The following is a 26,477-nucleotide window of genomic DNA, read 5'->3' on the forward strand; positions in this document are numbered from 1 at the left end:
AATGATATGCATAATTTCTATGATAAGTGACTTAAATTCTCTAACAAACTGATGGGAAAATGGAATCTAATCCAGGAGTTCTTTTGGGAAAAGAGTTAAGGGTTCAAGTCAAACACTTAAACACTGTATTTACGAACTGTCTTAAATTTTAGGAATGTTGTTGTCTTGGGATGAATTATTTGCACACACACACACACACCCCTTGTTAAGTGAATATATTTATTCTTAAACTGCAATTCATTCTGTGAGCAATTTTCTGTAGCTAACCTTCATATCTTATCTCCAAGTATTCTGAATGCCTTAAGGAACAGCATTCTTTAAAAGGTGAACCACTTCCCAGTTTTTTTCCACAAGTACAAATATCAACTGGTAATCTTGGGAAAAGATGCATTTACAAGTCAACACTGTGCAAATCTATACATTTGAAGATGGATTTACTGCTCATACTGTTGCATTTTGGATTCTGTGTGAATGATATGGTACGTATAACATTTTTATTAATTTCTGACTTATCTGGGGTTCTGTTTTCTGTAACTACACTAAAAATTATTGATTGGATTAGGCTATGGAAAATGGAGAAAATCCTAAAGTCGCATTTTTCATTATTTTATACTTAGACTGGTATTATAATGGCATTGTGTCATATTTAGCAAGTCTTTAATATGTACATTGATTTAGCAAACTTTGTTAAATTCAACATTAAACAGATCTGCCTCTATTTTGATTCTATAATAATTGGTTTAGTATTTTCTTTGAGGATCAAAATAGAAGACCTTTTTCTAGTGGCATTGCTGTAACAGGTGCAGCAGACATAAGGAAAGGAGGCAGTTTGTCAGCCACTCCAGATGATCTGAGCAACATACTGGTGTGACTGAGGCTTCTGTACACTTTAGCAGTGTATTCCAAAGAAAGCTCAGATTTCAGTGGCATAGTCTAACATAACCTGCAATCCCAGCTAATGAAAGAAATCAGTCTCAACTGCTGCTAGAGATTAATCAAAGCATGTAAAAAAAGAAAAGTGCCTTGGACAGACTCAGCTTTGCACACACCCTTGTAGAGCTGAAACATCTGAAATCAAAACACTGATTTTAAAGTATTCACAGTTTTCTGAATTCAGCTTTTAGGAATTTCATTTTTCAGATCTAAACAGAACTTCAGAGATGTGCATTCCAGTCAATGCATGCAGGAGACAGGCATTTTAAAACCAATTGACAGTGCAAACAGAACTTGCAAATAGTACCAAATTACATCTCTGTTGTTACACCGAGCACTTTCAGTATTCAGTTTTATGTGCTCATTAACATTTTGAACTACAATGCAAGTCCAGCTGCAGCTCAGTATCTGTGAAATTCAATGAGATTATGCATGCTGTAGGAAATTAGGCAGAAAAACCATGAGCTATCTATTGAGTAAAAATCCTACAACGGCAATTTTTCACAAAAGAGAAATGCTAAAAAGATACAGATATACCCAAGTGCATTTGTGTATTTATATATGTATGTACAGGCATGTACACAGACACACCTCTAAACTAGGAAGTGTGCAAAACTGAGCAAGCCTCTTGAGAACAAGCATAAATGCAATGTGCAAGTGTCAACATTTAAGCAGCAAAATTACACACCTCCTCTTCCTCTGCTTTGTCATTCAGGTCATTGCCATTAGAGCTACTAAAGGAAGTCACCTTAGGCTCCAGGTAGCAGAGGGACAGAGCGAGAGGAAGGGAAAATGTGAGTGAAAAAGGAATAGACTGGAAAGCAGACAGAAGGAGGACAAAGACAAGGAGAAAAGAAGGTATGAAGGAAGGAGAGGTAATAGGAATATAGTGCTGAAGGCCAGGTGGGAGGAAAGAAATGCAAACATCAGGAAGGCTAGGAAAAGTAATATAGCCATCCTCATCAAGCAGCGAACGGACACTAAAAGAAAGGCATCTGAAGAAGCTGAATGAGACGCACAGCTCAGTGCTTTTGTAGTCATTGGCATGGATTCTTCCCTCAACAGCTGGGGAGCCTCGACTAGCTAGGGGTCTCACAGATTCAAAGGTATTAATTGGTGAAGCTGTTCTGGTTTTATAATGATCTGATGTTTGTTCCATGGAATTGCACTCTGAAATGTCTGGAATGGTAAGGAGGGGCTCTTCAAAGGGATCCTCCTCTGAAATATCTGAAAGCATGTCGATCTCAGGGACAGGTGACAAGTTTGTGAGATGGGATGACACAGAATGGATGGGCAGTGGTGATGGGTGTACGTGAGTGAGCTGAAGAAAAAAATTCTGTGCGCAGTGGAAAATGAAAGCACAACAAAAATGCAAGTTTGAAGGCACATGAAGAGGGGAAAAAAGAGAAATTATTAGTTAGTGAAAACTTATACACAGAAGAAGGGATAGCTTTACTAATGCAATAGAAATAAAAATAAAAATCCCGCTGTGTTTTACAAGCATCCAACTTGTTTACTTCTGTGGATTATGAAAGGAACCCATTACAAATATTTTGTTCTGAGGCTGTAAAGAACTGTGCACTTTTGAACTGTAATAGTCACTTAAAACAGATGGAAGCAGACAGACATTCAGAGCTTTGGCAGAAAGGTCAGAGGACAGTGCAGTACATGAAAGACAAGCTGGCACTTGGGTTTGTAACAGTTTTCTCTAAGATTTAAAGAGAACCAGAAAGGAAAAGAAGCATCTGCACTAGGGGAAAGAGGAAAAGCTGTTCACAGAATAAGCATGTGTAACAAAACTGTACTGAACAGCTTCCTGGAACAACGTCCTGAAATAGTGCCTTCCCCTCCACCGCTGTTCTGGTTAAAATATTGAAAGATACACCATTCTGAACACAAGGGGGAATCACCAATTTTAACAAGCTCAAAGGCAAAACATAGTAATTCATTTTACCATTTTTCTCCCATAAAGAAACTGCATGTGCCTTTTTTCTCATCTATTTCAAAATTATTTCAACTTGCCAGCAAACAAAAAAAAAAAAAAATGCAGCTATGGTATTTGTTCTCTTCCTACACTTGAATGCAGCGGGAACATATGAACTGCACAGACAAACTCAGCAGTTTCACCAAGAATAAAATGGGTAGCTAACTTGCAAAAATGTTTGAGGAAAAAATTACTCTTTAAATATTAAACTAAGTTGTGGAGAGTTGCTGAAAAAGAAATGATCTCCAAGAGAGAAAGAGCAGCAGATTTTACCTGGCCCTTTGGGAGGAAACTTTTACATCAAATCATACAAAATATAAATTAAATTTTTTGACCTATTCCCCCAGTAGCTCAAACAAACAAGACAAAGCAAACATTTGCAACAGGAACAGATCACAGTACTCAACTTTTCACAGAAATCTATACCTCGGCATAAAAGTTTTTAAAGGATTAAATAATTCAGCAATGGCTACTAAAACAAAATTGTTACCTATGGTAATTAAATTCAATCATAATATACCAAACTTTGTAGAGTGTACACAACCATGGTATATTAACATTTTTATTCAAGTCTAAACAAACTAAGAGAGTGAATAAAACATGATTTACCCTTTGAAACATTTTTTCGAGAACTCATACAAGCTTATTGAACATTTAAATTAGATTTACAGCAATAAAAGATACTCTAGGTCAGTGCCATTTAGAAGTTTGTATTCTCTTTTGCTTACATACACTTACATTAAGTTAAACACACAGAAAGCACTTGACAATTTTCCTACAATATTTTAATATAGTGTTCTGTATGATACTCAGAACTGATAGACACTAAATAACCTTACATGGATGCACACATTCACATGAATAAATAATTTTGGTGTGAAAGTCAGACATACCTTTCCATCCTGAGTCAATTCTAATTGTGGAGTTTTGAGTGGACTTTCATCTTCTTCTCTGCCACCATCTTTTAACTTGGCCTGACCAGCAGCTTCAAGATCAATGATTTTATCTCCAGCAGCCTGCCCTCCAGTAGCAGAGAAGTCTCTTAGAAGACTTTGGTCTGAAATACCCATGGGAGCTATTATAGAACAAAATAATTTTGGCTAATTTGGATAAGCTGAAACATTTTGGTTTTAAATCTTAGGAAAAGCACTTTATGATTATATCATCAATGACCAATACAGGCTAGTATTGTTACATTGTGAGTGATACAGTATTTTTCAGCTTCTTGGCTTTACAAAAATCTGTGGTTCCCATTGCACTGATATGAACAGCAGTGCAGCCTGTCATAAAACTTGCACTTATTATGTATGGAAAAGACCCTCACTGTATCAGACAAGTATTTATCAACTTCTTGATTAGTCTTGGAAGGTAAATTGAAGGTATTGTTCTTTTGGGTGTACGAATCACCATTAAAAAAGAGAGAGAAATATGAAAAGAGTATTTTGTGGAAATTCACTATTTGAGAGGACTGCTTTAATGCAATCTAGAAATAACTATGCATATAATTGTCACAGTATTTTTCATTGGAACCTTAGCAAAACTGCACCAACAGCTCAGTGAAAGTAAGAACTTTCCTCCCTATATGCTTGCAGAATTGGAAGGGGGAAGTACTAAGCATGTATACTTGAACGTAGTCAAAGCACAAGAGAGTGAAAGGCCTTAAATTATCTTCCTCTTATTTGACTCAGCATAGCATGGATGGCTCTCTTTTTAAATCATGACTGTCTTAATCAAAATAGTAGTAATCAAAAAGAGAATTCATTAAATGAAGGAGTTTTAATAAATACAACTTGGATAAAAACTTAATTCATTTAGTAATGTTCTGTAATATCTCCATATGCCTTGGATTTACAAAGCCTGGGTGCAGAAAGTTGAGAGGGAGAGGTGTTTCTTGGAGTACATTTGAGGAATACCCTCTTTTCAAAAGTCTAAGCTTCACACCAGAGACTCCCTTAAGATGCTAAGCCAAGCCCAGCTAATGGGAAATGTGGCATTTGGGATGTAAGGCTTTTGGGGAGCCTCTATAAGTTCTGCAACCTAATCTTCTGATCCCTTCATGGATGGCAAATAGAGCATTTCTTGGGTATACATTACTCAGGTTCCACAAGTAAGTTTTGCTGAGTCAGACTAACTTAGGTTGGAAGTAACATCCAGAGGTCAGCTAGTCCAAACCCCTGCTCAGAGAAGGTCAAACTCGTTCAGCCTTTTCTGTTTAGAGATGCTCAGGCCAACCCAGATCTCAAAAGATGCCACAGACCAAACAGTTTTATAAAGAGCTTGTAGTGTGTGCCTAGGCCTTCAAGAAGGCATGAGTAGTGTATACAGATGCTATATACCCAATATGGTGAGCTCCATGTATCCACAGCAGTGCCATACCATTCAGGCAGTGACTGAACTTAAAGTTTAGGTCACCCTAATACTGACAACTACCTAGAGTAGCTTTAGAAATTGAAATTCATAAATCTGTCAAGTGACCTTCTGGCCATCCATAATGTTAACATTTCCAAACGTTGGTCAGGTCAGAGTGACAACACATAATGCAATCACAACACTGAAAAAACGACTCAAATCCCCTACCTCCATCAAGGCTCCTGGAAACACGTTTGCTGGAAGTGCGTTCAAAGTACGGAGCTGGTCTGTCTATGAGGTTGCTGGCCTGCCGGGTCTGCGCCTGCGTACGGCCGCTGTACCGGAACTTGGAACCCAAGGTCAGAAACTTCGCTTTTGGAGGCTGTTCTGGTGATAGAAGTCTGAAAGGGAAATACGAGGAAAGTCAATTTAAAAGGCTTTATTTTAAGTATTTAATGAGGTAATTTGAAGCTACTTATTGTACTTCAGCTTCCATTCACAGTGTATAATTTGTGCTCTCCAAGAAAGGATTCTACTGTAAGCTCTTCAAAGACCTTTCAAACAATGCATGTTATTTATTGTTTGCAGTTGGAGTAACGCTGATAACCATCACATTTTTCCACAGTATGACTAAGACTCTGGGACTCCTATCTTTTGGTGTTATCTTGGTTAAATTTCAATTTTTTGTAGAAAGCTGAAGCCATTATAGGTCATGTAGAATACCTCTCAGATCTCTCCTTAGAATGCTATTTATAGTAAAAACTATACATTCCACTTCTACTGCCTTTCCTATATTCTGAGGTACCAATACAGCAGCTCTTCCACAAAGTTAGGGAATGGTATCTCAAAGCTCTATAAAAGGGAGTATCAAGTGAAAAAGATTGAGAAGACTGGAGAGTTGTTACCCAACAGCAACAAGTTTGTTTACATTCAGACTCTAGTTTCTTTACAGTGTCATTAGTAAAATTATATAGGTTGATGTTGCTGGATATAAGGAGTGGGGCCAAGAAGCATATTGTGAAAGGGTGAGAAAGAGGGTTACATGTACTGTTAATGCTGGGTATGTGTGTTTGTACAGTAAGTGCTGGAGCCCTTGTCAGAAAGCCCAGAATGGGCTACCCAGGGAGCTAGTGGAGTCACTGTCCCTGGAGGTGTTTAAAAAAAAGACTGGATGTGGCACTTAGTGCCATGGTTTAGCTGATAAGATGATGTTAGATCATCGGTTGGACTTGATGATCTCCAAAGTCTTTTCCAACCTGGTGGATTCTGTGATTCTGTACCACCATCACATGAGTTTGAAGACAGGTCCTTTCTACATCCTTGAATTTCCTTCAGTATGAGGACTTCAAGTTTACAACCATCTAACCCTATTGCTTGTACTTTGTTTTTGAAATCTGACCATCAGCTGCAACACTGAGGGTCCACTGCCATCCTTGCTGAGAAGGCAAACAGTCATCACTGCAAGAACTCTTTCCAGTCCCCCCTTCTCTGGAAAGACCTTTGAAGTTTTTTTCCTGGATCAATGTAATGCTGTAAATACATGCTCACCCATCATGGCCTACTCTCTGTATAAAACTATTGCAGATTATTGCAGACAAAGCTTCTTGATTTGAGAATTTGCAAAGAATGAGCAGCTTACTGAACATCAACTTCATTCAAACAGAACCAGCAATTCACATGCCACTTGTACTGAGAGTGGCACAGATGGGCAAGCAAGAGGTCAAACTTGCTGACTCTGTTCTCCTCTTCTGAGCACTTGCACAGAAGTATCTGTGTCAGTGGAATCTGATCCAGTATATGTTAAGGCAGTATCCGGTACTGGGTTCTGAAGACTACAACAATCATTCTAAATCTGTTTCAGCAAAACTGAAGAATTTTCAGATACCTAGCAAACAGAACAGTGAGATGACCATGCCTGACAACAGGGCCCCACCAAAGACAGCCCCTTTTCTCAGCTGGACAAAAGAGAGAGATAAATGTAACAAGCAGCTTATGGGTGAGATAAGGACAGGGAGACATCATTCACCAATTGCCCTCATGAGCAAAACAGACTAGACTTGGGAATAAATTAATTTCTTATCAACCAAATCAGAGTAGGAAATGAGAAGTAAACCTAAATCTTAAAAACACCTTTCCCCCTTTTCCCTAAGAGGGGATGTTTACTGGGCACTAGCCAGAAGCATAGAGCTTTTAGACATGCATGCATGTCTAAGATGCACATGCATGCACCTAAATCTTAATTTGTTCCAACATTTATAAAGAAAACAATTCAAGTCTAGTTCTTCTCCCCATTATTTCCAAGAGGGAGTGCATTATGTACTAAGAGTAGGAAGGCTAAAAAGGTTTTTCCAAGGTTCCTTCAGTTCTTGATTTTCCATTCTTGGCAAGGTTGCAGCACTAACAGCCGTTTTTATCTTGCACCCTGCTGAGATAAACTTTTAATCTCTTAATGTGGAAAAAACAAGAGAACTAATTACGTCCTGATTAAGGGCATTTGAAGGGATTTTTGTATTACAGGTTTAATTACATAAATAACTGAAAACTGTGCTTTTACCACTTTAAGACATTCTGAGGAAAAAAATTATGAAAATGTCAAATAAGACATCATAAAGCAGAAATAAAAGCACATTTCTGCAGACACTGGTTAAGATCCAGAGCTGCCAGCTAAGCTTACTTCAAAATTTTTATGTAGATATATGGTTTGACTGCATTTTTTTATGGAGATTGCTGCTCTTTGAAAATGCTACTGGAATCCTCTAAGTTTGAGCTGATAACAAGTGAATACAATGCCCTTTGGTAGTCATTTTCAATACGGTTCATTACAATTTTTAAAAATAACTTCATATACTAGTGAATTTTCTATACATTATAAGAAAACAGATCTTAATGTGATTATTTGAGATAAACTGAAACATTACATAAGACAACACAAGGAATCTTACCATGTTATATAGGGCATGCTAAGAGATTTGGGAGCTATAAATATGCATCTAAACTGTATACAATTTACTGCAGCATCATACACAAGCTTTACACATGCTCTGGATGAGCTAAAGTCTCTTGGACTGTAGCAATTGCTTTCTGCTTTTTATCTTTGAAGGGAGATAGAGCTGGCTTTATTTTACTGTTTTTAAATCAGGATGAGAGGTTCTGAGGATTTTCTCCCTGATGACATCAGTGGAGTATATAGATTTACAGAACGGTTCAAGTATTTGTTACATAATTCTTGTTATAATGTCATTCCTGGTTAGGAAAAGCCACTTCTGATTGGAATAAAATCCAATTATTTTTATTATGTCAGTATTTCTTTAGTAAGGTTATTTCATAGCTATTAATGCTTCTGAAAGCTTTCAGACTTGCAAATGGTAGCTGTCAGTTTAGGATTTTTGACTTTCAGAAGATTTGCTTTTTCCTTATTCAGATCTATTTTATTACTATAAAACTAGGAAATACATCTTACCAACAAAACAAATCACTGCAGGAGTTATTTGAAAAGTATTAATAAACTTTTCACTGTGGATAGAACTGCATGCTATTTGTGGTAATAGACATCACCAGCCATAGCAGTCTTCAAATTTTCAATAAGGATTGAATGCTGGACTGTGTTAATAAATGAATTCTATCAACATGAAAAAAAAAAATCTCTGATCAAGATTTAAAAAATAAGTGCTTCTGAATTAAGCATTTGGACTGATTTATGCTGAGATTTGGCAATTTCAGCATAAGTTCTACCTTTGCATTCAAGAACATGCTACAATCAATGAAAATCTGAATACTGAAAACCATCCAATGAGATAGTTCCAGTAATCATCTGCTTAGGCTTCCTGGCCCCCAAGTTCTCTGAAGTTCTGTCTAGCAATTAGTCAGCAACAGGACTGCATCTACTTTAAAACATAACCATTTTTTTTAAAAAACAAACAGGCTGCTGAAGGAGAAAGCTCACCATTACACACCCTAGGTACTGTGCTTTGAAGAAAAAACTCAGATTCAATGCCTATCCAGTTCATAGGAGATTCAGCCTAAATCTGTGACTCCTAGGCTCCAGGAGACATATGTACACACTCATGGAATGTGTGTTATAAAAATCAAACAATGTCAAAATCCTTTTCAGTGAAGGAAGTAGACAGAGGAACAACTCTTGGCCTCTTGTTAAGGCGCTCATTTACAAATAGATCATAGTTTCAATGACCAATTCAGAATTCTGTGTTCCTCAGTTGCTGGAGAAAAAATGCATAGGATGTTCTGGATTATTACATAGACAAATAGTCTGTTTAAAGTGATTTTGTTTTTTGAAGAATGACTGTGAACTCAACCTAGTTCATAAATAAGGAAAAGTTCAGCTAGAAGCATTTACACTCAGCAGAATGTTGAAATTAATTGAATGAAGATTACTGTCAAGCCCTAAGAGCTTCTGTGATGATGTATAAGGGCTTTTTAGATGGTCATTCTGAAAAGTCAGTCTCTCAGGAAATTTTAACACAAATCACAGAATGTATCAAATTGGAAGGGACCACTGTGGGTCATCTGGTCCAACCTCCCTGCTCAAGCAGGGTGATTCCAGAGTGCACGGCACAGGACTGAGGCCAGACAGTTCTTGCATACCTCCAGTGCTCCATGACTACTTGTTTAGTTCCATCCTCTTAGCACTCTGAAAGTTTTGATAAAGCAGTTAATTGTACTTGAGACTTTAGGAATTGGTAATTTGGGGTCAATTATTGTCAGGGTATCTTCTATCCAAAAGGTGATACTGCAAGGGGCAAAGAAGGGGGAAATCTTTACTTTTCTCCACCCTTTAAAAGAAAGATATAAGTGTACCTTGCAAAGTGGGGGAAGGAGAGAATTATCACTTACCTGAAGAAAGTATGGTGCTCCACACAAACCTTCCATAACCTTTTAGCAGCCCGATGGTTTGGCAGTTTGAACCCAATAGTGCTCTCAAACTGTTCCAGCTGGAAAGAATCCACAAATAAATTAATCCATTTCCTTAAGCTGGCTATTAATTAAGAGGTAGAGTTCAGATAGTTCCATTACTGTATCAAGCTGTAATACTCCTGCCATAAGACTTCACAAGATTTTTTAAAAAAAAATTTAAAAATATCAGAATTTCCAGCCTTTTAAAAGAATTATACTTAAATAAAATAGATCTTCTTCTTGGTTTGCCTTTACTAATCAAGACAGGTGTTTAATACAATCATTAGAATCTGAAGAGGAAAAAACACTCATAAGTTCTATTTGAATATATCATAAGATTATAAGGACAGCTGTGGAAAAAATGAGGATATTTTCTTGTTGCTGGACAGAAATGAACTCACAAAAGAAACAAGACTGAAAGGTGCTACTTACTTCTGCTGGCCTGACTTTGATGTAGAAATTACTTCGCTTGTAGGAAATCTTCAGAATTTTTGGCCAAGCAAAGCGGTTGATCCGGAGTCTGTCTTTGTAAATCAGCAGGCCATTAGCACACACACCCAGCATGATATCCACACCTTCAGAATCCTACCAGGTATGAGACAATTTCATAAAAATCACTTCAATAACACTCCAAACAAGTAATTATTGCTGACATACCTTGAGGGAATATTGTAACTGGGACATGTTTCATATTCAAACCTGACTCTGACAATGAGATTCTAAAACTAGAAATAGCCAAGTACATTAATTTTATAGGAAAGACTTTGAACTCTAAGTAATGGTTTTGGCATTCATATGCTACAGTTCTGGGAAATTCTTCAATATTCTGGTAATAGGGACTAAGTTAACAACTTAAAAGCAAGAAAGGTATAGCCAGTGTGTGCGCTAGCAATAATTTCAATAAATATTAAAAGAAGAAAAATGAAACCAGGCCTGTCCCACTTAAAGCAGTCAGTGAAAGTCTGAACAAGCTGGTGATCAAGATGATCTTTTACAGTAACGTATTATTCCAGCAAAGATAGAGGAGGTAATGAACAGGTTTCTGAGCATTCTCTTTCACTGACAGCATTTGATGCAAGTTTTACAGGCCACAAAACAAATCACTTCTGATACACTACACCATACAGCAGAATCTCATGTCCTCTCCAACAACTGACCAACTACATCAAATGCCAACACAGTCATCATAGAGTTGCTTCACTGGCAGAACTAACAAAACAAAATTTAACCATGTTTCTCCAGTACTTAAAATTCTTGCTTTTCTTTTTTAAATGCAAGACTGATATGCTTACAATACCTTAAATTTCCTAATGATTTGAGATTCTGGATTTATGAGAGGGAGTGGAAGGAGGTTATTCATTTGTCTTCTGAGGTTTTAACAAAAAAAAAAAAATTCCCACTTGAAATGAAAATGTGATTTGACCTACCCCTGGAAGTGGAAAAAGCACCAAAATCCTCCCCCATGACCTCCCACCATATTATTTTTAACTCTTAAGGTACTATGAAAATAATTACATTTTCTTTTAGGCTTTACTATATTGGCCCTACATCTCCTTGGCATAGAAAATATGACATTCTAAATGTCTTTATTTGCTCTTAGGAGTAAAATGTTGTTTCCAAGCTGCACATATCTATGCACTAAATAAACTTATATATAAATTCTACTGATGTTAGAGTTGTAAATTGAGTAATTATTATAACCAAAAGATAAAGGCCTACAGCCAATAATTAAGCATATAACTTTAAAAAAATAATCTATATATATAGTACTTTCTTTAATACTTAGCATGTCTATCCTAAAAGAAAACCAAACAAACTCAATCCCCAATACCTTGGCATGATGTAAATCCACTCCATACATGGAAAGTCTCTTAGCATTTTCTAGGAACTGGGAATCCGCCTGTGCTGGAGTCAAGCCCCTAAAACCATTGAACAAGCTGTGAGTTTACTGGCAAAAAACCGAGTGTCAAAAGTGAGTGGAATCCTGGAATTCAGACTGATAGAAAAACCTCAGTTTATAAGGCATCAAGAGGATTTTTGCTCTACAGGAAAAGTGTTCTTTCATAGCATATTATTTTACTTGAGTACAGATTTCCACCTTCACTCATTCAAACAGATGTATACTGCTCAAATGAATTCATATAAAAATACTTTCCAAAAGTTCTCTACCAAGACCTTAGTGCAACTACTGTTTTCAAACTCAACTTTCTAAATACACCAAAGAGTTTTTAGTTACATAAGAAACTATTTCCAAAGTAACAATAAGTTTACCTCAGCAGATTTACACATACTCTTAGGAAAATTGACATAAATGTGACAAAGCATGATGACTTCTTTTAAACCCACTGTACCTGACATACCTGTGTGTTTTGTGTAGCTCAGCCACTTTCTCTTCCATTTCTTGAGTCTGATTGGGTGCAAACTGGAATTCACTGATATAATCACTGCTGTGCTCCCCTGGGTCATGATCACCCAGCTCAGCCTGCAGGGTATATGAACCAAGGAGGGCGTGAGTCACAAAAGAACATGGCAGTCGGCCAGATACAATATCCTGGCGAAGCTGTAGGCACAAGAAATACCTGCAAGACAAAGAAGAAAAAAACAACCCAAGAGAAAGAAGAACAAAGAAAGGGTTACCTATGGCAGATAATGAGAAATATGGCAGAATTCATCAAGATGCATGTAAGGTGTGTTTTAAAGTAGATGAATGCAGTAATAATGACCTTATATTATTTGAGTAGTATTACCACACAGAAAATTTCACTTGATTTTTAAGGGTCAATATTACTTTCATAAAAAATGTGAAAAGCAGGAAAAATTCTGATTTCCAATATAAATTAATAAAAAGCTACCTAGTTTTAAACAAAAGTTGACTTAGGAACTTGTTTAGTTCACATTGTAGCCTGTAGATATCTATGGTTTAAAAATATAAGCTATGCATTTCTTTGACATTTCCCTTTGGCTTTGAAACTCCAACTTTTATATCCCTTGCAGTTCACAAGCTAATTGTGTCATGTAATACAGAAATCTAGTTTAGTACTGAAACCATAATTACCTTTCTTAAACCAAGTAGTATTACAATTCAGTATTTCAGGTACTGTATACAGCATTCCACCAAATTTAACAAGTTAAACATCAGCAGACATGCCCACCTTAGCAGAGATTTTTTTTAATGTATGTTTAAAAAACTAGTGAAACTTCGATTGAAGATATAACCAGAAAATGTTTTTATGAGTTGAACACGCAATAGAAAAACCAACCAACCCATTGAAAATTTTCAAAGAAAACACACACAAATTCTTGTAAATACACTCTGTACTCAACGTCTTTTAGGATGCTACAAATCCCTATCTGTAGCAATATTTTAGCTGCACACTTGCATGGCTATCTTATTTCATGCAGAAGGGTGATCCAATGCAACATGTAGCAGTAACATATATCCTGCCTCAGCAGGGTCAGCTAACTCCAAACCAAAGTATTTAGGTTTCCTGTAGCTTGTGAGAAAAATGAATTAGTTCCCTGCATTCTATCCCCAGTTATCAGCCTTGCAATGCTACTTTTAGGTGCTTAGTATCCACCACATTCCAAGTATTTTCTATCTAAGATGTTTGGAAGATAATTATTTTCAGGTTTTATTATGTTTTACGGCTTTATATAAAGCACATGTGTAAATCTGCATTTTCATCCACTAGTATTACTGAAGTATCTTGGATCCTTTGAGCTTTGCTCAAGACCCCTGTGCCCTCATTTGTTTCATAATAAAGCAGCAGTCTGACAATAAACCACCGGCTTCTTTCACGTACTATCACTCACATCTTACCTGCTGCACAAATCATATCCCCACCTAAAAATTCCTCTTGCTCAGGTTTTTTCTGGAAGTTTTCATTTCACCTTTTCAACCTTGTTCCAAAAAGCAGTTGATGTATGTAAGAATATCTATAGTGTACAGTAGCCAGAAACTGAAGAAGAAATTCTCTGTGGCTTTTAAATTAGACTAACAGTAATTTAAAAAGTTTAAAATTAGGACCTGTGCATACCTAGTGATGTCTTCAGTCAACTGTGACGGATCAGGGGGATAAAACTTCACATTAAAGGTGAATATCCAAGGTAGACCTAAAGATGGGAAATATCTGATTGTTAATCTCAATTAAGTTCAAGTAAGCAAAGAAAAAACTTTATTGAAAAATGTTAGAAATTAGAATAAATCCTAATTGCTGAAATCATGAAGGAAGTTTTTTTTTTATTTTTTACTATACATTATTAAGAAGCATAGATTATTTTCATTAGCAGGGAGAGACCCACAGATGCAATGAAAGATTAGCACGTTAAAAATTGTTTTAAAATAATGTTTTACAGTAAGTTACACAAATATCAGAAGACATTTTTAATTTGAAAAAGACCATAATATATTAACAATTCTAAGATATTATGTGTTCAAAGGCACTTGCATTGAATTTGTGTTTATTTCCAACTATTCCAAGGCTAACAGTCTCCTCCTGTTTAAACTTAGTTTGAGAGACTGTACAGTAACTGTGAACATGATATCAAAATGAGCTCTGTGTTGTTGTATATAACAAAGATAATAAATTATTCATTGAGAACATGTGGAAGACAGAAATATTAGCCATTCCTACTTTAAAATTTGTTTCTGGTAAACACCACATTAAACAATTACAATAACAGTGATATTTAAATTTTCATATGTTAGAATTGTTAATAACATATGCATTTTTTTAAGCAAAAGCATGCCTAAAACTAGATTAATAATTTGAAAAAGCATAAGATGTTGCTTTTAGTCATAGCTCTGTTTTTAAATAAATTTTTAAGATTTGGAAGCTAAGTCACACATCAATAAATAAAATACATTTTCAGAATGTTAGTATTTTGGACAATAAATTATTTTAGAAATCTGTATTACACAGATAAATCATGCTTTGAAAAATGTGTCTTTCTACAGCAACAAAAAAAGACCAAAATGCCACTGTCAACACAATGCTAGAAAAAAGTGCTGATATTATTCAAGGCTACTTTCTTAAAAAAAACAAAACTGTTTTGCAACTCCATATATATTAAAGGTAAAGAGGTGTGTCAGAATTTCTCATGTCTTCCAACATATAAAAAATTATTTTGGTTTTTCACACGTGGCTATTCACTGAAGCACTTCAATTTTTAAGTGTGAACCTGGCTGCTAAGCCACTATTTCTCTTTGAGAGCTCTGGGTTTTAGTGTATCTTAACATTCCCAGTTATCAAGATTTTGTACAATTTTGTGTACAAAATAAGGCAGGACCCTTAAATGAGGTCTCATTTATCATTGCATTGCCTACTGCAATGCAGTGCAAAACAGAATTAAGACAAAAATACCTTGGAAAAAAAAGTCTAACAATAATGAATACATACAGCATAACAAACACAGGTAAAGATGGAACAGATTAACCTACTTCCATCATCTCACAGGGAGTCAGCATAATTTAATGGAAGGATGCTGATATTGGGTAAACCAAAGTGATGAGTATGAGCAATAGGGCCAAAATGTCTATACAAAAAGCATTCAAGGAGAGCTGTCATGTTAACAGAGCTGTGGAGAAATGGATGAAGGATGTGTCCTTCCACACCGGTACTAAACCTTCAAGTTTTTCCTGGTCTAAAATTGCAGTTACACTAGTCACATATGAATTCCTGTTTAACTGTTGCTCTTTCTGGTCAGCATTTCTACAGCTAACTTTCAGAAAGCACTGCAGACAGGAGACTTAGGTATGGTTTGAAGAAAAAAAAAAAACCTGAAAAAACTATATTCTCTATAAAAAAGTGCATAAATCCTCTGAGTGTGTAGGCTTTGTAAAAAAATCATATCTCTACTTACACTGATTAAATTGCTAATTTATTGAAGAAATATTGAGGTTGATTTTGTACTAAATATTTTCTAGACAGCTGGTGAGAATGTATTTTACCTGATTGCTGAAAGTACATATATCCCCTAAATAAAGAGTAGCACGTTTATTACAATGTGCACAGCCTATATTTCTACTTCAGACTAAGGCAGAATTTTTATAGCTGCACAAATGAGGCATATAATCATAGTTGCCCTCATATAATAATGCACATTATTGCTGGCTCTTCATAGAGTTGGTAGCCAAGACAAAAATATCAACCCCAGAGCTGATTTAAAATTGTATTTAGCATTCTGTCCCTGATAAGGCTCTCTGTTTTGATTTTCAGTAGTAAGGGCTACAGAAATGTCAAAAATTTTTCTAGCCAGCTTGTTACATCAAAAAATGCTTCTGTGGCAACTTTAGACCCATTCTTAAAGAATGCAATATAACCAACCAGCTAGCAGCATACAATTACCATGATTCATCCTATTTCAACTGGGAAAAATCAGTGAGGGTTTTTTTCCCAGTAAAGGCTTTTTCTGGCTTTTACTCATGATCTCTTGTATGTCAGCTTTTGCAAGAAAACCCTTCCCTTGGCACACGTACTTAGTTCTCTTGAACAATAACAATCTACACTCTACTGTAATCAGCTTAGATGAAAATTAGCTACAACTCTTAGAGATATATAGCTAAATACATATAAAATAGACTGATACAAAATAAAGTGAACCTGCATGAAGTGACCTGCATAAAGAGATATTTTGATGCCTGAGCATACCCATACATTTTTTTAGCATTAAAATCAAACAGCCAGCGTTGTGCACCTAAAATGCAAATGCTCTTTCCTAATTAATTAAAACTTCTCTTAATTCCCCAGCCTATTCTGTTCTCAGAACATCTGAACTCTCTCCATTTCTTACAAGATATAGAACACAGAATATGTGATATGGAAGTATTTTTTGCAGTAAAAATACTAACCATACTGTAGGCTAGAAAAACATTTAACTGACATAATATTACCTTTGGGTTAAACAGATAAATTCTCAAATTGAATTTTGTATAAAGGTGACCCAACTCATCCTCTGTGTAATCTGAGATTTGACCATTTCAAGGTCATTTGCTATTGCTTGTACCATCACAGTATTCTACCTGTGATTCTCAGTTTTGCAAAAGCCTGAATCCACTTAAGATGTACCAATTTTCAAAAAGATAGTGACAGAAATGTAATTACCTACCTGTCCCTGAAAGAAGTAATTAGAGGTTTTAACACATGCCAGTGGATAGCCAAGTACATGAGTTAAAAAAAGTCAAGAATTCATTTTCCTGAAGAGATCAGGCTGGCTGAAAGCAAACAAGATTTTTGTCACCTTTGTAGCCCTGAGAACAGAGACAGTAATTTGTGGATCATGTTCATTAGCTGAAGTAACATCAGTAATTGCTGAGATCCAACATAACTGCCCAGCCAAAGGCCAACCTGTACAAGTAAGAAATGTCACAGAGGGGCTGAGGACTGTGACACAGGAAGAGACAGCCTGCAGAACATGACTTGGGGAAGACTACAGGATTCTTATTTCATCTTTCCCAGTCACAGGTGGTACATACATCCCCAATGTGCAGAGTTTTGGTGTTGCTCACATTTAAGAGAGATAGAGATTGTTGTAAATATTATGTTGCAAACTAATGTGTTGAACTACATTTCTGAAAGTGTCACCTTTATATGTTCAGATCAATGTATTTATCTAACTACATTTATCCAGCATGCCAGTGCTTCAGTTTGTGCCATACAAGAGAAAAAGAAATCGCCAAATATTCAGAGTTGGAAGGGACCCATGAATATCAGCAATCCCGGCTCTTAAGTGAATGGCCCATAGAGGAGACCGAACAACCTTGGCTTTTTTTGCTTTTTAGCACCAAGCTCTATCCTACTGAGCTAATCTCAGGTTCAAGAGTTTCATAATTTCCAAATTTCAAATGCACTAATAGGTTTTACAGGTATCTTAAATTTATTGAGTATTTTTGTACACAGGATTTCCATTCTTGATTAAAGAGAAATATATTTAGAATTAAGCCTGAAAAAAGTCTCATTACTTGATACTTAAATAGCTGGAGGATTAAATGTGCCTGCAGTAAGATTCCAATATCAGGAAATTTTAATAGACTAATGCTGAGGAACACAACACTATACTAATTACTTGCACATAGGTGTAAGCAAGCATCATTTTAAAACCCTTACAATTATGTTGTTCTTACTTTGCCTTTTTTTTTAATTATGCCTATCAACTCTGAAATACTATAGACCAGAGGAAAAAAACCATCCCATCATGATTCCTCATTCAATAACATTCAATGGACTTCCCCTCCAGTATAAAATGTAGGTCTTCATACTGTATGGAAAATCAAACCCCCTTAACATATATTTCTGTAGTGCATACAATACAGTATTTGACAAAGAAGAACTTTGTCTAGTGCATCCAAAAATTTTTCAGGTCAGTTCTTACACTTCAAACTTGTAGGCTAGATAGCATGCAAAGTGCTACAGAATACAAAAAGATATCAACATTTGTATCAGCAAAGTTGATACAAAAAGTAGCAACATCCTCCATCTTTTGTTGTTTATTAAAACCAAACCAAACAGCCTTTAGCCTGCATATTTGGACAACTAATAGATTTTCACTGAAGACCTGCAGAAGTTCAAATACCAGTAACTTTTCCTTAATTAAAGGTGTGGGTGCTACTTGCACATTAGTACATTCACAATTTTAATAGGTCTAGTTTGCTTACACAAGAGCATGTTGGATCAAAAAAACAGCTTCCAAGGATGCTTCTATAACTTTCATTTCTATAATGAGAATATAAACATCTTCCTATTAAGGGATTTCATCAATGGGCAAAGATGTGAAGAAAAAGGAATTAATACCACTATGATTCTGGAAAAACTAACTATTGCCCTTAAATTTGGAGTTAATAGCAGTAAAGAAATCATCTGTTTGTCATTATAAATAACACATTGCTGTTCTTAATTACAAGTACAGTCAGTTTCTTAGCTTAAATTCTTGTGTTGTAAGTCTAGGCTTGCAAATATTATCATCAGCCTCTTCTCCCCACTTTCCTATCAGGTACTACCAAAAGGTTTCCATTAAAAAAAAAACAACAAAAACCCTAGTTTGGCCACAAATGAGTAAGGCAATGACAATACATTCAGTAAGGGCAGGGGCTATGTAGCATATTTTAGTGGCCACTAATTTTGTGATATGTAGGCTCAGGCAGAGTATCACCTAGTTTTACTCTCCATACTTACTCCATATTTTCTCCCCAGCTAGTGAAGAGCTTTGACAGAGCTTTATGCAAACATAGTAAAATAAATTACTCATCATGTACTGAGTATAGGAAATAGAAAGGCATTTCAAGCAGATTCAGTCTGAAAAGTATTGTAGTGAGACATTCCAAGATTATGCTCTCTATGCCATCTCCATTCTGAAAATGATGGACATTATTAAAAAAGTCAATGGTGGACTGATCAGTATTGAAGAATATTCATTTTCTATAAAACATATTAATTCTCTTTTTGTAAATTCATATTCTTCTGGTGATTCTTTAAAGTAAGGAAGTTCTATGACAACAATCACGACCATCTTTGCATGATGGCATTCTCCATCCAATAACCAACTATCAGCACGAAGTTGAAAAACATCTATGGTTTCAGGATGCAAAAATATCAACTATTACTCACACAACAAGAGAAAATTTTGGGGCAATACTATATTTGATTAATTTCCAATATAACATTATGATTAATCATTATAATATAGAGATATAATAATAATAACATAAATTATAGTACAATCATTAACTTCTACAGCATAATTCTGAGTGGCTCCCTCTCCTCTACTTGGACACAGGATGGAAATAGAAGATTTGTTTCCTGTTTAAGATGAATACATCACTATCAGATAGAAATTATTTTAAAGCTGTAAGCAATCGACATCCAGGCTACTAAATTAATGAAGAATATTTCTGTGAGGAAAAAAAAGGGAGCATAACATCTGAATACAGAAGTACTTACTTCGAATTTGTCTCTTAATTTCCTTCGAAGAATCTAGCCAGTTCTGAAAAATAAAAATGAACAAGCAAACCACAGCCAGCATTTAAAATCCTCAATACCAAAAATACTTTGATATAATCTGTACAACATAATCATTAGCTTTTACATTTCAGTTACTAGTGATGTGTGCAAAGAGACTGTTTTGTGACAGATCATCCAAAAATTAACTTTTGGAAGTGAGACTAAGGAATCTGTAACATATATTCATTGGTAACTCAGACAATCCTGTTTACTGTTTTTACCCATACATGTTAATAAAACAGGTTAAGAGACTAGGAACATAAAACTTTTCACTACAATTACTGAGACTTTCCTTCACTGAGTTTGAACCTTTACTTCCCATGGCCACACACACACACAAGCACATTCATGGAAGAAACATGCATACTGAGAACAGATTTTGCAATGTTTCAAAGACAGACATGAAATGCAGGGAAGAGTTAGATACTGCCTTGTGAGGCCAAGGAAAATATCTGCTTTTTCATGGACCACTGCAGGTACTTGCAGTTTTAAAGTCTGAGGGAATACCTCGGTGCCAGCACAAATGTTGCCAAAGGCTTATTTCTACCAATGTTTCTCACCTAACTCAGCAAAGCAGAGCATCCTGGGTATAATGTGACCCACCTTTTTCAGTCTATAGCAAACAAATTCCAGATGCAACACTCTTTCCCAATACCACATCCCCCAGTCTCCATTAGCGGCTTTTGCACCCAAAGTCCATCTTCTCTCAAGAAGACATAAAAATGCTAGTTTAGTTCCGCAGATCTGTGTGAATTAGGAGGATGTGGAACTCTGTTTCTGCAGTTGTGCAAATCCTTAACATAGATTACCCCTGCTGACAGAGAATGTGCCTCCTATGAATATGAACCAGCACACCAAGTTGTCTGTTGTAAATGAGCTTGGTCCAAGTAGATTTCATCAGCAGTGCACCATGTGCATATTAGATGAATACTATTTACAAATGAAAATCAAATCCCCATCTTTGTAATTTATTACAATTGTAATGTTTAGAAAAAGACAATAATTTCACATTTATTGCTTTGTCTGGGATCTCTACATTTCCATAGATATGATATTTTTTTCCAGAGAAGGCAGAGTCCATAACATTTTTACAAAGGAAGAGTTAGAAAGCACTTCTACAAAAGTGGAGTTAGAAAGCAGTTCTACAAAATCATGGATACCATTTATAATGCTTAAGTCAGTCTTCTTGTTATAAGAACATAGACATGGAAAGGCTCTGGAAGACAATCTAAGTCTTCAAATAATTTATAAACTGAGATGCACTTCAGCTACAGCTATCATCCTAGGTTTTCAGTTTTGGCAAGGAATCCATTCTGAAATTACCCACAGCCATATTCTTGCAACTACAATAACTAGAAGTATCTTAAATCCTTACATTTTAGACACAGCATCAACTAATAAATAGAGAATATAGCATGGAATAACTGCAACAGAAAAATAGGATTTCTGAGTACATAATACTTTCAGTGCTTTATCTTTTATCACTACAAAGCAGGAGAAAAGAACATACAATACAGACTATGCTGCAAGATGATAAGAATAATCCCTTCTTTACACAAGTTATAAAGTTCATTTTCTGATATTTCCAAGCCTGAAATAAGCTTATTGGAAGCACACGTAGCCACCACCTTTCATTACTGCTCGGTCAAATAAAATCAGATGCTTATATTCCATTTATAGGCACAATTACAGGGGTGGGGGTTTTTTGCATCTGTGCCTTTTGTCATGGATAAAAACAAACACCACAAAAGAATCTACCCTAAATTAGAGCTCTTAATAAAGAATAGACAGGTCTGTCTTTCAAAACAAAAGACAAAGTGTATACACACTACTTTGCTCCAGTAGGCAGAAATCTATTTGTTTAATTTGTGAATGGTAAGGTTATAGATGAGACAAAGTAATGCATTGTCAAAGAACAAAATGTTCTCTACCAGTACAAAAGTATTTTGTACAAATCCAGAAAAGCAGCATTTCCAGCTGGCACCCAAAACATAAGAGCAGAAGCTTTCTAACACTTCTGCAGACCAATTACAGTGTGAATGGAGCATTCATGAACTTCTGAGGGTGCAATGCCATGAAATCTCTAAGTAAACTTCAGCCTAATAAATTTAACATTTGCAAAAAATGAAAGAAATCATTAATTACCAATTTGGCCTAAATAGTTTTGAAATGTGTATTAAAGCTAACAAAAATTATTCTGATTGGAAGCCATAACCTCTCTCCCAGCTGCACAGAACCCCCATGGAGAAGAGTTAATGGGACTGCTCCTCCAATGGTACCCCGATGGGGCTTTGGGGAGCAGCTCTAATTCAACAGAGTGCCTGGCATTCAGTTGCCACACGCCACAGCTGCCGCTGCATTCAACAGCTGGCTCATAAATGGGTGGCTCTGATTAGTGCACAAGAATGGGAAAAACACATCATTCAGCATTTAGTACTGACTGGCCTGGAGGTCAGGGATTTGTGGCATTTTTATCTAAAAAGGCAACAGTCATAACAGAAAAATAAAAAGATCTGGTACCAAATTAAAAAGTAGCTCAATACAGAGGTGAACAAAAAAGAGTGCCCTAAACCCAGAAAAAGTTCTGAGAAAGTAGGAGATGTGAAACATAAATTTGCTAGGAAAGAGGTTTTTTATAAGTTTCTCCAAATAACTAGGAATGTATTTGTATGAAGAAGACAAAATCCAGCAACTCAGGTTGTTTAGTCTTCATAACAAAAAGAATCAGATTTCTCCAGAAGTTTTTAAATAAAAGCCTGCTGCTGTCCATAACTCAGTGAGAAGTAATCTATTCTACTTCTGAATAAGGACCCCATTATCAGATATTTCTCAATTTATGTAAATACTTATTAATTTATGTAAATACTTATGAGTGTTGCTACAGTACCACCTTCATAGTCAATGGATAAGGAATTCAAGGACTCATTCACACTGAAAGAGACCTCTGGACATAACTGGTTCAAGTGTGATTCAAGAGCCAGTTTTGAATTAGGTTAGGTTGCCCAGGTTAATATCCAGTCAAGTTTTTAGTATCTCCAAGGAAAAAGACATATGAAAAAACAGATGGGGTCTTTTAAAGGGTGGCCCTCAGTTTCTCTATTCCAATGACTGAAGAATACCAAGAAAGTCTTAGTCTAACTAGAAGAAAAAAAAAAAAAAGGAGAAAAAAAAAAAAAAGACACAACCCAATACCAATTCAGACTTTTTTGCTCAACTTTCAAAAAACCTGAAGCTCTGTATTTTATCTCCTGGGATCTACTCAGTGGGCTATTTTCTGGTACAAGTCAAGGATCCCAGGTCTAGTATTAGACCTTTTCTCTCTTGCCAGAGATCAGACTGCTGTTTTACATTATTTTGTTGTGTATATACAGTACAGTTTTTCAATAATGAGAAGCACAAATAAAGCAACAAGTGAAACTAACAGGTAAGATTGTGATATTAGTTAGAAGATCAACAGAGATGTTCTTCATCATTACACCAAAGAAGTTCTTACATCTGGAAATGGTTTAGAAATCAAGAACAAAAATTAAATCTCTAAGTAATACTATAACAAGCTCATTTTGTATATGGGGATTTTTAATATAGAGGAATTAAGTATTTTGCTCAATACTTCACAGAAAGCTTTGCACCAAAGCAACTAACTCTAGAAAACAGCTTTATCAGAATGAAAGTTGCTAGAAATTCAGATCTATTCAGATCAGGAAATTACACTTAATTTTTTTAAAAATACTGTAAAGAGGAAGATGAAAGAAAAAAAGCAGTAACTTTTAGATGCAGTATGATGTAATGATGCTTTTACTGCAAATACAGATTAATAAGAAATAAAATTTTTCCAGCTTCATGTTGTAATTATTCATCTGATTTTTTCTGAAGAAAAAGATGACAACACATAAATCTTTAGTTCATGGAGGAAGCAACAGGCAGCCCAGCCCAAACCTGTAATGTTAAGATGTTAAAAAGATAACTTGGGTTTTGGTAATTAATGGAGCACTCACCACTGACTGATTTAAGATTTTTCTCAGCTGAGCAATCTAGATATGCTCAACCATCCAACAAAAAAGCAAGTGCAAAAGAAGATGGAAGTTACCAAATGGTATTTAAGAAATCCTTCCAAATGCAGTCATCTCAAATGCCATTCATTTGTAAAATGAGCATCCAATACCAGTGATGGACCACCTTCAGCCTCTTTACAAAGGCCAAAAATTTTCTTTAAAACTTAAAATTAATAATAAAGGAACTCAAAGGTCTAGTCATAACAGACTTATGGGCTAGATTCCTTTCATGTTCACAAAGCATTCTTACACATCTATGAAAAAAGGCAGCAAAATTTACTCAAGTGTTTGAAATAGTAAACATTTAATAGAATATACCTCACTGAACTATTGAAGTGAGTGGCAGTGATAAACAACAAACAAAACCCTCATACAGGCTTACCTTCTGCTCTGAATTCTCATAAAACAACAGCCCAAAATAGTCCTTTTCCAGTAAATTGAGGTGTTCACATACTTTATCAAACAGCACTTGTCCTTTTGCTCTTTTCTGAGAGGTGGGAGGGTAGGAAAAGAAGGAAAAAAAAAAGGAAGAATAAGAAAAAAAAAAGAAAATTAAGATAAGTAAATCAATAAGGTCCTTAATTACAGGTAATGTTATTTGATTATTCAGGACAATTTAAAATACACATGAAGTGGATTATAAAATGATAAGCTTTTTTACAAAGACTGTTCACCATACTTCAAAGCTATACATATCCTTGACAAAAAAACAGAGAAATTTTAATGCTTTTTTCAAAACCTGAAACAACAACAATGTAAGTACACAAGGAAAATTCAATACCTGAAAAATTTAAATATTTTGCACTATTAAGTGTAACTAAATAGTCATGGTTTTTCTGGATCTTCATTTTTTAAATAGCAGAAGGCTTCTTTATCTGAGCCAACTTTTTCTGTATTATCTTCTAAAAATTAATATAGTTTCTACAATGTTAACATTAGCATTTTTTATCATTTTGGTATACATCTCAGTGACTTATGAATCCCATTATTTGAATGCACTGAAAAATAAAGTGTGTTATTTTCAAAAGACAAAAAGAACAAGCAGACCACTAAGAACTGATGCTCAGACCAGCAGAAGCAGCATGCAAGCAGAAGCTGAACATAATGCAACATGTCTAGTTGTCTATATACTGCAGTGGTTTGTTTCAAGGGGCAGAAAATAAGATGCCTGCTTTCTAGCCATGTATTTCTGGAATTTCAGTACCCAAAAAATTAATTAGATAAATAATAAGAAATCTTCAAGAAGTTTATTTTTCCTAAAAATATTATTTTTGGAAGTCAGTAACAAAGGAAAAAAACCTGAAGGTTTTATTTGAGGTTAGCTTACATATTATAGGCTGTTGCTTTTTAAATATAGTAACTGAAGACTGATCATCATTTTACCATTTTCTTAAAAAGCATTTTAAAATGGCCACTTTCAAGCTTACTTGGGGAGCTCAGTATTACTAGAGCTTAAGCAAACGGCAGTCACTCCTGAAGTTTGATATGTTGTTCTTCTGACCTTTCCAGCAGCCTTCCAGTCATCTAAAGGGGGCTTAAGAGAGAAGGGAAGGAAAGGGCACGTAGTGACAGGACAGGGGGTAATGGCTTTAAGGAGAGTAGGTGCAGATTAGGTATTAGGAAGAAATCCTTTACTGTGAGGGTGGTGAGGCACTGGAACAGGCTGCTCAGTAAAGCTGTGGATGTCCCATCCCTGGAAATGTTCAAGGCCAGGTTGAATGGGGCTCTGAGCAACCTGGTCAGGTGGAAGGTGTCCCAGCCTAAGCAGGGGGTTTAAAAACTAGAAGTTCTTTAAGGTACCTCCCAACCCAAACCATTCTATCATTCAGTGATTCTTGTACCTGAAACTAGGAATGTAAACATTCTGTAAGTCTGTAGTGCCAGTAATGAAAACAGGTCCAGGCTCTACTTCTGTGAGCCAGGTTTTAAGGAAAAATCTTTGTCTCCTGCTGACAGGAGACAAAGATTTAGAGCAGATGGCTCACACCACATGCTCAGGGGTGAGGAGATGAGAAGTTCTTTCCACAGTTAAAATCTGACCATGACTGGCATGCAGCCTCCAGTTTGAACCAACTCCTTCATGACAGCTCTGCTGTTTGTGGCATTTATCATAAAGCCACAACATGGCCTTTTCAAAGGTCTGCCAGCTTATAGGAATTTTTGCATTTGCTTATCCTACAGATTTCAGTAGATGCCACACAGCACTGCCATTCCACAGAAACGCCATCGGCAGCCCCTGTGTAGGCCTGGGTG

The 26,477-nt window shown here is 35.8% G+C and overlaps 1 protein-coding gene across 25 annotated transcripts in view; it reads right to left on the minus strand.

The window, feature by feature from the left end:
* The window catches only part of EPB41L2 (erythrocyte membrane protein band 4.1 like 2), a 109,227-nt gene that overhangs the window by 22,243 nt on the left and 60,507 nt on the right, over positions 1–26,477 (minus strand). For 14 of the 25 annotated variants that reach the window (XM_077175309.1, XM_077175325.1, XM_077175314.1 and 11 more), the window contains exons 5-14: positions 24,607–24,711; positions 20,113–20,155; positions 14,215–14,290; positions 12,538–12,756; positions 12,009–12,096; positions 10,610–10,762; positions 10,118–10,215; positions 5,495–5,667; positions 3,811–3,992; positions 1,622–2,269 (exon numbers count right to left, since the gene is read on the minus strand). In XM_077175309.1, coding sequence (XP_077031424.1) covers positions 1,622–2,269; positions 3,811–3,992; positions 5,495–5,667; positions 10,118–10,215; positions 10,610–10,762; positions 12,009–12,096; positions 12,538–12,756; positions 14,215–14,290; positions 20,113–20,155; positions 24,607–24,711 — 1,785 coding nt within the window. The remainder of the gene's footprint in view (positions 1–1,621; positions 2,270–3,810; positions 3,993–5,494; positions 5,668–10,117; positions 10,216–10,609; positions 10,763–12,008; positions 12,097–12,537; positions 12,757–14,214; positions 14,291–20,112; positions 20,156–24,606; positions 24,712–26,477) is intronic. The other 11 variants (XM_077175330.1, XM_077175329.1, XM_077175324.1 and 8 more) reach the window with 3 other exon arrangements.

Source organism: Agelaius phoeniceus, chromosome 3 (assembly GCF_051311805.1).
Source record: "Agelaius phoeniceus isolate bAgePho1 chromosome 3, bAgePho1.hap1, whole genome shotgun sequence".
Classification (NCBI taxonomy): Eukaryota; Metazoa; Chordata; class Aves; order Passeriformes; family Icteridae; genus Agelaius; species Agelaius phoeniceus.